Source organism: Lactuca sativa, chromosome 4 (assembly GCF_002870075.4).
Source record: "Lactuca sativa cultivar Salinas chromosome 4, Lsat_Salinas_v11, whole genome shotgun sequence".
Taxonomy (NCBI): Eukaryota; Viridiplantae; Streptophyta; class Magnoliopsida; order Asterales; family Asteraceae; genus Lactuca; species Lactuca sativa.
Window position 1 is genome coordinate 17,770,114 of NC_056626.2, and position 14,930 is coordinate 17,785,043.

The window sequence follows — 14,930 nt, forward strand, 5'->3', positions numbered from 1 at the left end:
AATTGTGAGATTTTGCAATTAGTTTAAACATTTGAGACTTATTGTTATAAGTGCTGAAATTGTTTAGACACACATATAAGCTATCTAAGGAAAGGTGTATGAGGTTTAGAAGCTTAGATAAAGGCTTATCGAAGCATATCGTATTAGAAATATGAACTTTGGAAGTCAATAAGTATTGTTTTCTAGAAGTCCAAATGTTTTCTGAATACTTGTCAAAGCTAGTTGGAGCATAAATGTTATGTTGGTATGGAGATAATTATCATGTTAGTAGGAGTATGATTATTATTTTAAGTATTGCAAATAGCAATATTAATTATAGAAAACAATGTTTCAATTTGCAAAGGTTGAATAGTTTTTTTGCTATAATTAAGGGAGAGAATATTATACTTTGTTTTGAAATCTAAAAGCTTGGATCAAGAAATTTTAATTAAATTTAGTCAAAAGACATATATGAATGTTATGTTGAAAAGGTTTAACATAGGGGCATTCTATATATAGCAATATTATAGCAAGAAAGTGGTAAAGTATCACGTTTTTTTTGTGAATCGTGTCCCATACGCTTCGGGTATAGGATAGATTGCATATGCTGCAATATTCGACCATTTTAAAATTTTCCAAATGCCTAGGGAATTAAGAAGGAAAAGGGACTAGAACCGTATTTGACTAAAATAATTAAAAAACTGTCAAGTACAATTTAAGGTTCGTCAAGGATTGGTCACTTGTGGGCAGTTGGAAGTATAGTAATGAATGAACCATATCGACATTATTATGAATAGATAAGACTCCATTCAGAATAAGTTGTCATATGGAAAATATGGAAATGTTTCCATATTGGGAGTTAGACGTTAAGAATTTATGTCTAGATTAGAAACTTTTATGCAAGAAGGATGTTCAAAGGAATGTACTTTGAATGTGAAACTTCAAATCTATGGAATTGTCTTGTAACAATCCCCAATAAAGCACTTTATAATTTCATTGGCAAAGTCTTGTTGACTTTTGTGCAATAATATTACAAAAGGATAATTGCATAAAATGTTAGAATCTAACATATTCTACTAGTGGCGAGAATTTTGTGTTCTTACACTAAGGGTAAGAGTTAGGGATTGTGAGCATCACTGGAAATGTTTTCAACTGATCTATTTCACAAAGTATGGACCATAGGTAAACAGATTGTGCATGTTTGGTGCATGGGACAACTGCTGTTATGATTCAAGTAATAAGTTGATTATCCGAAACATTATACAATGAATAATGTGTAATCAATATGGTGACTAAATAAAAGGAGTTCTATTTATACTCAAAAGTTTGGGGCCATATTGGATTCAAAGTCGCTTCCCGAATAATAAGATTATTCAAACCATCCACAGTCGCTCATACTTTGGGAGTAGGTATGAAAGAAGATTGTCATGAATTGGCTTGTAGATTGTCTAAAGTGTATTAGACATAGCAAATGTTTGCCGCCACATTCATGAGTGCTTATGAATATGATTTGGGCATTGGATTAAACCCACACTCACTTGGATCGATTCATGGATTTTATCACGAGTGATTGGTGAGACGATAATATCTTATATTCTTGAAACCGAGACGTGTAATTTGTATTCTGCAAGTCGGTTGCACATTGATAATATGTAAACGCACTAGTAACTTGGTGTTATAAAACATATTGTTGTGTGTGATTTGATGACTAGGTACAAGCGAGCATTGAGTCAAAGTTTATCCGTTCCTTTTACCCAAAGTGGGTTAAAAGCGATATTTGTGGGCCCCTCGATGATTTAGTGATGACACCCTAAGCGGTTGGCCAAGCCGGGACTGAGTTGATGTGTTCAATTGTAGTCTGTTATCAGTCGTCATAAATCGGAAATCGGGAAACAACACATGCACAGAAATTATGATTAAAATCAATGTCTCAATTCATACGATATGTAGAATGGAGGAATATATGATCCCGTATCTAAAGGACACGTTTCTAATAAGATCAGAGTTCGACAACGGCTTTTGAAAGATACACTTGCTGATCAGGTTCCGAAGTTATACGCAATATAGTTATTAGACTTATCTAAATAGGAGACTATTGGATTACGTGTCTAAGCCCATAATTATTTTGGTATGTACTTGACCCGATTGTGAGCATGGTCCTTTTGGGTTGCCTTAACCATAGCCACTGATAGGATGAATTACGGAGAAAAAGGATTAATTATGATTTATTAATATATTATACGAATAATATATTAAAAGAGAAATCATATTGTTTAATTAATATTAGTTAAGAATTAATTTTTTGGCTAAAAGAGATTAATTAAATAAAGGAGACTGATATTGCAATTATATGATAGTTGCAAATTGGGCTATGTATTCCTAATGGAAAGGGGATTAGACAAAATCTATGGGAAACCCATATGGATTTCGTCCAAGGGCTTTCTAGGGGAAATCCATGGGTTGCTTAAGGCCTAAGCAGTCAGATTAGGGTTTCCTAGTTGAAAACCCTAATAGCCTAAGTATAAAAGGGACCCTTGGCAAGCCAAAAACGTCCCTAACCTTCTAAGAGAAATCCTAAGACGTTTTTGGTGCCTCCTCCCTCTCTCCTTGTTCATCTTGTTGCATATGGTGTTTGTGACTCCATTAGAGGTGCAACATTTGAGGCACTAGGCTTTCATAAGTCAATTGCAAGAAGGACTAGGATTGTTATTGCAACATAACAATCAAGGTAAGATCTAAACTCTATTCTTTTGTCAATTTCGATTATTATATGCTAGAATTAGGGTTTATGAGCTTTGGATGATTATTGCATGTATATTAGACAAATTAGATCCAAAGTTTTAGGGTTTGCATGTACACCATAGGATTGATGTAGTGCTGAAAACCCATCAATTACATCATCTACAAATGCTTAGCCCAGAAACACGGGCGTTACATGTTGGGTCTCTTATTTCAGCAATCAAGCATCTTGAATTTACTTCTTCAAGCTCTATCTTGTAGAGGTGGTTTGGGGACTTTTGCACCTTTATTAGCAATCTCCCTGTTTTATCATGGACCCATAAGAATGTCTCCTTTATCCTGATTTCATCCCCATTCTCCGATAATTGGCCAAGACTTATTATGTCGCTGCAGAGGTCAGGTATGTAATACATTTCCTAATGTTTCCTTTGCTCTCCATTCTTACATTGGAAAATTATGGATCCCCTTCCTTTAATGCTTACTTTAGTTTCATTTCCAAACTTGACATACCTTTGTATCTCCTTGTTTAGATTACGAAACTTCCTATGTCACCAGTCATATGATTGCTTGCTCCGGTATCAAGATACCAAAGATTTGACTGACGTTTTCAACCGTGGATTTACATTCTCTTCATTAAAAAATATCTCACTAATTTCTTCCTTATTTTCAAGAGACAACAATAGGAGTGCAGGTTCGTTTTCCTCCTATATCAAATTGTTCTCATGGTTTCTTTCTTTTCTTGGATTCTTGCATTCAGCCACGTAATGACGATGTTCCTGGGAGTTGTAGCATTGCACCTTACTTTTGTCTTGAATGCCAGATGCACCAAAGCTTCCTTCTCGTTGGTGGTGTGAGCCACCTCTAACCTAACCACCACAACCACGACTACTGCCATTTCTTCCTCTTCCTCCGCCTCGTCCTCGTGATCCACCAAATCCTCCACGATTCACTTTTAATTTGGAGTCACCTTATTTTTTTTCTTATTTCTTTCATACCACACTTGATGCATTAATAAGAGCCTTCTATCTTCACTATCACGGTGCCCCTTTATTCTTTCTTCATGTGCTTTCAGTCGCCCAATCACTTCTTCCACTGTCATCCTGTCCAAGTCTCCAAAATGTTCTAGGGTCGAGGCAATCTGAAAAAAACATGTATGGCATCGCCCTGAGTAGTTTTTTCACCACATAGGCCTCATCTACAGTGTCTCCCAAAGTGCACATGGTACTGACGATGTTGGTCACCTTCGTGGAAAAATCATCAATGCCTTCCGTCTCCTTCATGTTCATTACTTCTAATTCTGCCTTCAGGGTCTAAATTCTTGCAGTCTTTACCCTATCTGCTCCCATGAACATTGTCTTCAAGGCTTCCCATGCTTTTTTGGCTGTTTTCTTTTCAGCTAGTGACATTACAAGGTCTTTAGGTATTCCCTTGTAGATAGCCGCCAACGCCATCTTGTTATTCTTCACCTCTACCACCGTGTTTGTTGTTCGTGGGTCAACAACTTCCCATACACCATGGGCTTGCATGAAAACACGCTTTTTGATTGCCCATGCCCCATAATTGCTCCTGGATAACATCAGATAGTGGAGTGTGATTTTTCCATCTTTTTCACCATTTCCATTGTTTCCTGTCATCTCTTCATGAGATTGAATCTTTGGCATGCACCAGGTTGTGCACTGATACCACAGTGTTGGACTTTCAGGTTCCACCAAAGGTTTTCACAAGCAAATAACAGGAAACAATTTACAGGGTACAAAATTAGGTAAAGGTTTTGATGTATTATTGATTCCAAATGGAGGAGAGAGGATTCATTACAACGTACCCAAATGCTTGGGAATTTAAACAAAAGAAATGCAAAAAAAAACTTAGAATCTAACAACCACTTGCTAAAGACCATGGGAATATCAGTCACATGGCTTTGATTTATTCTCCTATTCAAATTTCACGTGCTAAAATAAAAGAAAGAACTTCTGAATTACTTTAACATAATCTCAACATAAACACAATGATAAACTTTATGAATCTTGTTGGATCTGCAACTATGATCTTGATGTTGATCCTAGAGTACTATGATCAGTGGGCTGATTGAATGGAGAATTACCTTAAAGGAATCAATGAAGATCAATCGAAACTAGAACTCATCGAGCAGATCTGGTTCAAGTTGTTGGTAATGTCGGAGCAGCAGACGACATGATTGCGCATGGGAACAAGAAAAAGGCCAATAATAAGAAGTGTTTACGTGAATTGCGAGGAGCTCTTCCTCTTGTAGTCTACAACTATGTTCGCGGATGAAAAAATACTAAGGAAATCTGGGATACTTTGAAAGAAAAGTATCAAGGTAATGAGAGGACAAAGAAAAGGTCGGTGACGTAGTGTTTGTTTGAACTAACAAATTTCAAGCAACAGGAAAACGAAAATACCGAGGCATATTATGACACGATGAATGATTTGATCTTCATGTGCAATCATTATGGGGTGATTCGTACAACTTTGGAATTTAACCTCACTTTCAATAATTGACTCAAAAAAGAATGGTGAAACAACTATCTGATGATCAACACACAGGAGCATTTTGATACATATTCATTATTGAATTTGTAAAACATTCAAAAAAGTCATGAATCAAAGGTAAAAGAAATGGCTGAAGAAAACAAGTTGAACTATGACGGTCCAATGTCGTTGGTTTTGAAAACAAATGTGAAAGATTATTAGTCTGATGAAGATACGAATGAAGGTGAAGAAGGAGAAGTTGTTGCCTATTACTCAAACAATAGGGTGAAAAAGTTTTTCAAGAAGCCTATAAGTGGAAAGTTTAAAAACAACATGGAGAAGAAGCCAATGTCGAATGTTGGAGGAAGTTAGTAAGTGATGGCAAAAGCTGAAAGAAAAAGGAAAAGAAGAAGTCTGAGTTAAAACTGAAGGGAGATTCAGGTTACAACTGCAAATACTATAATGGTCACAACCATTTGGCTAAGGATTACATGTTGAGAAAGAAGGAAGAGAAGAAAGAGATAGTGAAAGATGAAGCCTATTATACTAAAAGGCTTAAGGAAGTCCATGCTCAGACGAAGTATCTTTCGCTAATGGGCAAAGTAAGTTATAATAGCAATGACATTTATCAAATTCTGTCATCTGGATCTGATGATGAAGAAATGTGTCATCCTACTCATGGTGTGAAAAGCTTGTTTGAGAAAGAGGAGGAAGATAGTGATGAGGAATTGGAGGAGAATGTGAATGTTGAGGGAAGTGATGAAGAAGGTGTGGAGAGCACGTGAAGTTGTTTTGTTTCGACAACTCCAAAACCTCAAATGACTGCCAATATGCATGACCTTCTTGTTTCCCTAAATATTCTGTTAAATTCTTATCATGTTGTTTTATGTGATTTTGATGCTCATATTTATATAACATGCTTATATAACGTGAAGTTGTTTTGTTTCACTCTGACACCATCAGTGAAAAATCGAAATAACTACTAACCAAGAGGATTGAACTACAATTTGAGTGAAGCCTCAAAAGCACCATCATCAAAGCCACCCCCATCTGTCTACAAAATCATTACAAGCAAGAAACATATCTATCTTACTTAAATTGCTGCCATAAAATGATCGGACCATGTCATGTGGTTTCTTCGATTATTGGTTGAAGCATGGTGTTATGTACTATGTTTGATAAATTCTAGACGACTAACGGTGCTTTATAAAAAAAAAAAAAAACCACAAACCATTTGAATTTTGTCTGTACTTGACTCTCGTCTCTCTTAGTAGATCTCTCATCTCTCTCTCTCTCTGTATGTAGTCATGCATGATCCCACAATGCCTACCTCGACAACTTTTGGTAGATTTTAGCACCACTGTGAGTGTCCATCTTCCTCCCCCAGCTCAAACTGTGGGGCCTATTAGCAAAACATATGTTAGAGTAGCATATATTATTGTAACGATATATTTTATTTCTTAAATCTCTTGATTGTCAAGATGTAGTTTGTACTCACACTATTTAAGTCGTGATTATTTTAATAGAGTGGCAAGCACATAATATTATATGGAAATTATATGAACTTATAAAACATTGATTTTTAAACAAACTAAATTGATTTTAAATTATTATTTAATGTAATTTGTCATATATTTCTATGTATATGTTGCTAGTATATGTGTGTAGACGTGGATTTATATATATGCTGAATTATGGAGTTTAATAATTAGATATTTGAGTAAAGGAAGAAAAAGCAGAATCTTTTGGCCAAGTGGCTAAGTTATTTCTAACAGTAGCTAAAAACGTCCAGACTCGAACTTACCCAAACTAATTACTGAAAATACTCTTCATTTCTCACCCCCACGAGTGTCTGCAGTCTGTGATTTGTGACTAGTCTTTTGAACCCTTTTCCTGTTCCTCTTCAAAATCATCTCTCATTTCCAAGACTTCTTCCCAACAACATGACGTTTTTCATCTCTATTTTTCTCTCTATCTTCGTACATTCGGTCCAAACAGCTAAGCTAGCAACATAGAAACTACTGTAATCATCATCATCATTATCTTCTTCTTCTTGTTGTTCTTTGTTGTTTCATCAATGGGCATGATTTTTGCAGACTGTTTTGGTTCTTTGTCGATTAACAATGATAACCCTTCAAAGATCAACGATCATTTCATCTATAGCAGTCTAACTACTTCTTCGTCGTCGTCGTCTCTCTCTTCTTCTTCTCTGGAGCTGCCTTTTATGCTCCCTACAACAACTACTACTACAATCAACAATCACAATCCTTCAAGAAATTTTCATGAAGATGAAGATCAAGGACATGATGACTTCGAGGAAGAAGAAGAGGGTGGGAGAGAAGAAGATGACGACGAAGAAGAACACATTGGCCTAAATATCAGTGGAAGTTACTCATTCAATGGTAGCTTTGATAGCCATCAAAATGGAAGAGTTAGATCGGGTGGACAGTCAAAGACAAGTGCAAGAGGCCATTGGAGGCCAGCTGAAGATGCTAAGCTCAAAGAACTCGTTGCCCTTCATGGCCCCCAGAACTGGAACCTTATTGCTGAGAAGCTTGAAGGCAGATCAGGTACTTATACACAGTTTTGGTTTTAGTTTTCTTGCTCTTTTTTTTTTTGGGAGAAAGAAAAGTGTGTTAATTTGTGTGTGTAGTTTGTTACACAAAAAAGGTAAAGATTTGTGAGTGTTTGGGCATTCCTCTTTTCTTTATGTTTCCTTGATAAGAAAGATAAAAGAAGTGGGGATTGGAGCCAATATATGTTTCTTTTCCCATGAACAAATGCGACAATCAGAAAACTTCTAGTTTCTTGATTCTTGTTTCAAAACCTTTGTATATTTTCTTGGTGGAAAGACTTGATCTTTGGGTTGATTTTCTTATTATTTGTTGTCGGTATTTTGAAAAAAAAAAAAAAAAAAAAAAAAAGGAAAGAGTTGCAGGTTGAGATGGTTCAATCAACTAGATCCAAGAATCAACAGAAGAGCATTCAGTGAAGAAGAGGAAGAGAGACTAATGACAGCACACAGACTGTATGGCAACAAATGGGCATTAATGGCGAGGCTTTTTCCCGGTAGAACTGACAATGCTGTCAAGAACCATTGGCATGTGATCATGGCTAGAAAATATAGAGAACAATCTAATGCCTACAGAAGAAGAAAGATGATGATGATCACTCAAACTCAAACTCAAACTCAAGTGGCACTACCACCACCACCACCAGCGGTCTCAGCCACCACCGCCGCTGGTCATCTGCCTTACACCGGAGCTCTCCACCAACTGCCACCGTTAGATCTCGTTTCTGGTCAGCTCTTCTCTTAGCTTCCTTTCTTTGTGGCGAGCTTTTGAGAGAGTTCTTGTGATGAATTGCTATTTGGTCACTGTAGCTTTGCATCTTTACATTGAATCCAAATTTATGCAAACACCAGAAGTCCAGAAAAGTCATTAATAAATGAGTCGAGCACATGACATATTTAAGCATTCGTTGTGAAATTATTAATTTATGAATCTAACATGAATAATTAGACAATATATCTAATTATCATACTAATAAATTTGTTTTCTGCCGTTCCAAAAAAAAAAAAAAAAAAAAAAAAAAAAAAAAAACCTTATAGATTTGTTAAAATTGTCTTCGACACTTGTTTAACAAGAATGTAGATTACCAGTACGACAACGAGTTCACCCTAATTAGCTTTTTAAAAAATATAAACATATACTGTGAAAAAGGGAAAATAATAATATATCCTCCGAAAACATATATAAAAATATAAAACTCAAGTAAAACACACAAAAGTGATTTAAATTATAGTTTTAATACTCATTATAATATTGACCTAATTATATAAAATAACCACTGACTATTAACAACCTTAGTGATTAACTCAGACAGTTTCTTTTGGTTGTTCAGTGACAAAAGTGTATTCTAAAAAATGATTAATAGTTAGATATTTTTTTTATGTCCAACATACTTCGTATTTCTTTCAGATTAATACAACTTTATCCCAAGTTTAATCAATTTATGAGCACCAAAGAGTGTATTCAATTTTTAATTTAATTATATAAAAACTTTTATTTGTCAAAAGTCAAAACACAATACAACTTAAAAAAAAGACCTTGGGATCCCCAAAACTATAATTTGCACACAAACTTGTATGATAAACCTAGTTTCGTTATTTGTGTCATCCTCCATTGGACTCAGTTTGCTTTACAAATTGTTTTTCAGGTCCCAAGAACAACACTGAGTTGATGATGGACATGCTCAACACCAGTAACCATGGCAACATCATGTCTTGGGAAAACCATTCATCATTATCATCATCATCATCATCATCAAACACATCCTGGATGATGAATACTACTAACCCCATCAACTTCCATTATAATCGTCATCATCAGCATCCTGCTCCATTGATGAATGAAACTATGGACCAGAAGTACTACTACTACAACCACCATCTTTACAGCAGCAGCTACTTACCAACAGCTGCAGCTGCACCACCACCAGAAGAAGTTTCAGGGAGCCAGCATTTTTCTGAAGCTAATAATAACTTTTCACCACCATTTATAGACTTTCTTGGAGTTGGAGCCATATGAAGACCCAAAATTAGGAATGCAAGTAAAATCTCAGAGAAAGAGGGTTTCCTTTCTTTTCATTTCCAATATAACCCACTAAATCCGCAGAGGATCTCAAGTGTTGACTGTCTTTAATGAGCCATTGGAGAATTAGAGGAAAACAATTACATAAAAAGACAAGTAGGGGTAGACGAGTAGTACTTTTCTCAATCTAAGCATGGGTGAAAAGTGAAATTAAATTGTGGCACTTTATTGCTTCCATTTTTCTTTTAAGTTTTCATTAAAAAATACTTCATTTCATTGTGCTACAAAGTACTAACCTATGCATTTTATGATTTTATCCATGGTAACAAACAAAGAGAATTCCTAAATTAAAATAATTATTTTTGTAAGGTAATTAACTATTATCAATGTATATATTTACACATTTTCTTTATTGTATACGATGTACTATTAAAATTACAAGACTTGTTAAAACTCTACTATTACGACTGGGGATTGTAGTTATTATCATTTTTATTCACGACCAACACTTGAGCTTTTTTGTAACGATTATACCATTGAACTATATACCACTCATCTTCTCATGTTAACACAATTCACTCCTACCAGCACCGCCACTATTCACCTCTAGCAACAAACACCATCGTTCGTTATCCGCTAAATAGCAATTAAGTTATTTGTTCCATTGTTTTTTTTTGGTTGGGTTCGCCGGTATACAGTGAAGATTGAAGTAAAGAGTGATGAAATCTTAATTGAATTTTCAAATGGATGTCATGAAGCTTGTGAAGGCTCTCAAACATTACATGATGTCTAGCAAAAGCATGTGCAATATTAAGAAAGAAATACAGTGTCGTCTCCGTTAGTTTCGACCCAAAGGTTATGAGTAAGTGTGAGTGCAAAGCTTTCATTCATTGTGGCATATTTTGTTTTTTGACGATATTTTTGTTTTTCGGCAATGGATGTCTATTTATATCAACATCTAATTGTGTTGCCTCAGAGAAAATCACCAGAAAATTGATTATTTTCCTAAAATATAAAAATGACTAAATGTGTAAAAAAAACTAGCCACTACTAAAAAAAACTTATATGACCTAGTTAAATCAATTAAATAACCATATTTTGGACGGAATCTTATGGTCGGCGAGTCCCATGTGAAAGAAGAAATAAAATTCGATTTCAAAATCGGGTCCTATTGAGAAGAACACGGTTGTTGATAAAAACAGGACATATAACAATATTAGAGTACACAAAACTAGACCACATAAGGATATTAGGTTGCGGTTTTACAACACAAAATCGGGTCATATAAAGTGATAAGAGTCTGATTCCTATCCCCAAAACCGGGTCATATAACGATTAAATTAGCACCGGTTCCATTTAGAAAAGTGGGCAATATAAAGAACGTTGTTTTTTTTTGTGAAAATAACCATTCAGACTTACATCCATAATTACACTGTGTCACAATTAACCACCTACACAAGCATACACAAATGAAGTCTTACATCCAAAACACATATTCAATACAAAGAGTATGCTATGATGAACAACCTCTATAAATGTAGACATGCTAAATAAACCAACCATTATATTCATTGATATCAACATGTTTGAGTGTCCTAAGAAAAATATTTGATTTGGTCATTTCTTACTACATAAACTTACATAAAATATTCTGAAAAAAAAATTGTTAAGGCATTGTAGATGGATTGTCCCATAATCAAGTGTAGCAACTATTCTCCATCCTCATTGAAAAACAAACACAACAAAAAATCAGTTTTTTTTGTCTAACATTTCAAAATAGTTGAATTTAACAAATAATGATTAATAAACCATTCTAATTTAGGAGAAATTCGTATATGTCATTCTCAATCATCAAAATGTCTTATTTGTCAACCTATATGGTATTTTGATGTTTAATAAGGGCATAACATTAGAGAATTCTCATATATTAAGTTAATGTGTGTGTGTGTGTATATATATATATATATATATATATATATATATATATATAGTAGATAACAGAGTAAAGGATAATGAAGATGTATCTTAGTGAGAACAACTGCAATCCACAACCATTGATTTACAGTGCCAATTCCATCATGTAGGATGCTAACTTCATTTGATATCAGAGGAATAAGAATACATTTAAATCTTTCATCTTTTTCGTCTATCATAACCTTCAAGTGATTTTCGTATAAAGGAAGTGAGTGTAATATAATTCTTTCATTTTGTCCCATATTTCCTTTGCAGTTTCAAGAGAACTTACTAATCTGAATGTGTCTGGTGGAAGAGCGAATCGTGATTCTCTTTTTGCTCTTAGATTTTTGGCAATTGATCCTTTTCATCTGATTGAACATCTTTGTCGTCAGCAATGATGTCATCGAATTCATCTTGAGTTTTGACAAAAAAAAATTAATACTTGCGGTTCCTTTGTGATTGCATTCCAGATACTAAAACCATGCTTTTCAAGTGCAAGAATATAATATTCAAAGTGAAGAACCCAAACTTCATAGTCTTTAGGAAAAAGAATCGGAATCCTAGTAGTAGAACCAATACTACTAGGGAGATTGAAAGAAATTGCGTGAGACTTGTCTTTAGACATGTTTTCAGAAACAATTTGCACTAAAGTTAGATTAGAATCCAATCTATGAGCAAAAAACATATTTCAAATCGAAACAATGATTTTAAAAAGAATCAATGATCATAATGCAATCAAAAATTGAAAAATGCGGTATCAATTGAAGATTCAAAGTAAAAATCTTAAAATCACAAATTTTTTTGAGTAAATTGGGGATATGAAAACAGCTCACAGAAATCGTGCTCAGATATGACTTGTTAAAACAATAGGAAAGAATAGATTCTAATCAGAAAAATCCATGAAAGATACAATCAAATCTGATGAACACAAAAGGTAAATAAGATCGCTGATTTCATTATAGAGTAAGTGAGAAGTTTAGTACAAATGATGAAAGAACCTATCTCCAAAATACTCTCTCTCTCTCTCTCTATATATATATATATATATATATATATATATATATATATATATATATATATATATATATATATATATATATATATATATTGCATGATAGAAGAGTTAGTTAGGCTCTGACCAATGAGCTCAGGAAACTTAATTCAATATTCTAAACTATGAACCTAAGTTATAAACAAAATATATGAAATGCAACATACGTATCGCATACGAAACAGATAAATACAATTACATGAATTACTTGCGAGATTTTTCACATACAATGACTTGAAGCAATTACATAACTTGTAAAACCTAACAGAAAGTGTTGTTTGTGTTTAGAATCATAGAAACTTTAACTTAAATATTGATTCTTCTAATATATTAGATATTTTCACCTTAGACATATAAATAACAAATGCATCGCCAAACTCCATTCGAATAGGATCTTGGAATCGTTCGAACTAAAATAGGATGATGTATGTGAGTCTTGTTTAATGGGAAAGATAAATAAATCACCACTTATAGGAACTTGTAAAAGAGGTCAGGGATTATTGGATCTCATACATATAGATGTGTGTGGACCCTTCAAATATGCTACAAGGGACGGTAAACAATTCTATGTTACATTTTCTGATGATTTTAGTAGATATGGTTATGTTTATTTGATTAAACATAAGTTAGATACCTTTGAAAAGTTCATAGAATATCAAAACAAAGTAGAGAATCAATTGTGTAAGAAGATAAAGGTTCTTTGATCCGACGGGGGAGGAGAATAACTTAGTGTCGAGCTCAATGATCATCTTAGAAATTGTGGAATAGTTTCACAATTAGCTCCTCCAAGAACACTACAACTTAATGGTATCGCCGAAAAGAGAAATCAAATTTTGTTGGACATGGTTCGATCTCTGATGAGTCGTGTTTCATTACAAATAAGTCAATAACAATTTTGGGGTATGCACTTTAGCAACTTCCCATATCTTAAACGTTGTACCAACTAAGAAGGTTTCAGTGACACCACATGTGATGTGAACAGGAAAAGTTCCTTCACCTAATCACATTAAGGTTTAGGGTTGTAAGGTTTTTTTCTGGCATGAAACCCAAAATAAATTGAATCTGGATCTAAGAGATGTCGGTTTGTCGGTTATCCATAAAAGGCTTTTGGGTACTTGTTTTACAGACCTAGTGAAAACGTGGTGTTTGTGGGTCGAAAAACAGTGCTCCCTTAGAGGGAACTTATATCTCAAGAATTTGGTGTGAGTCAAATTGACCTTGAATAATATCGAGAGTCAACTAACATTCAACCTTTAGTTGACACTAGCAATCAACTAGAGGTTGAGAAACTTGTCAAGCCAAATGGCATATCCTTACCTCTTTACTGATTCAGTAGAGTTAGAAATCTTCTTGAGTTTTATAGTTTCCATATAACAACGGAAGGAAACACGTTAATTAGTGATACAATAATAGTTAAAATGGATGAGCCAGCTAACTACAAGGAAGCAATGGCAGACCCTAAGTCGATCCAATGGAAGGAGGCTATCGACAATAAAATTCAGTCCATAATGGATAACCAAGTTTCAAATTTGGTTGATCTTACTAATGGTTTTAAGATAGTAGTTTGTAAATGGATTTTCAAGAAAAAGACCAACATAGATGGGAATGTACACACATTAAAGTTATGTTAGTGGTAAAAGGTTACAATTAGACTCAAGTAATTGACTACGAGTAAACATTCTCACCGGTAGTTAATATATAATTTATTAGGAAAATTCTTGCCATAGTTGCTTTTTATGATTACAAGGAATGGAAAATGGATGTCAAAACGTCTTTCTTTAACAGGAAACTTTCATAGGATGTGTACGTGACACAACCTGAAGGGTTTGAACATGCCAAGTATCTGAATAGAGTGTGTAAACTTGAAAGGTCCTTTATGGACTTAACCACGCATCACAAAGCTGGAATTTGTTTTTCCATGAAAAAGTCAAAGAGTATGGTTTTTCTAAAAAGTCTAGATGAGTCATGTGTGTATGATAAAGTCATGGGAGTGTCGTTGTCTTCCTTGTATTGTATGTAGAAAACATATTACTCATAGGAAACAATGTTCATGAATAGGAATGTGTATATGCTTGGCTCGTAAAATGTTTTTCTATGAAGGACTTAAGGGAAGCAACATATAT

At 34.3% G+C, this 14,930-nt stretch overlaps 1 protein-coding gene across 2 annotated transcripts; it reads left to right on the forward strand.

The window, feature by feature from the left end:
• Positions 1-6,943: 6,943 nt before the first annotated feature.
• On the forward strand, positions 6,944-10,076 carry LOC111880086 (transcription factor MYB105). Of its 2 annotated transcripts, XM_042900845.2 has the most exons (4): positions 6,944-7,231; positions 7,305-7,778; positions 8,134-8,508; positions 9,427-10,076. In XM_042900845.2, the coding sequence occupies exons 2-4, from the start codon at positions 7,433-7,435 to the stop codon at positions 9,795-9,797; spliced, it is 1,092 nt and encodes a 363-aa protein (XP_042756779.1). In that variant the 5' UTR covers positions 6,944-7,231; positions 7,305-7,432; the 3' UTR covers positions 9,798-10,076. The 2 variants fall into 2 exon arrangements, with proteins under 2 accessions (XP_042756779.1, XP_023732263.1); XM_023876495.3 differs by having other exon boundaries at positions 6,944-7,778.
• The last annotated feature ends 4,854 nt before the right edge of the window (positions 10,077-14,930 follow it).

Coding starts and splice junctions, on each gene's coding strand:
- LOC111880086 (XM_023876495.3), top strand. CDS start 7,286: ATGGGCATGATTTTTGCAGACTGTTTTGGTTCTTTGTCGATTAACAAT. Junction 7,779..8,133: donor GAAGCTTGAAGGCAGATCAG/GTACTTATACAC, acceptor AAAAAAAAAAAG/GAAAGAGTTGCAGGTTGAGA. Junction 8,509..9,426: donor ACCGTTAGATCTCGTTTCTG/GTCAGCTCTTCT, acceptor ATTGTTTTTCAG/GTCCCAAGAACAACACTGAG.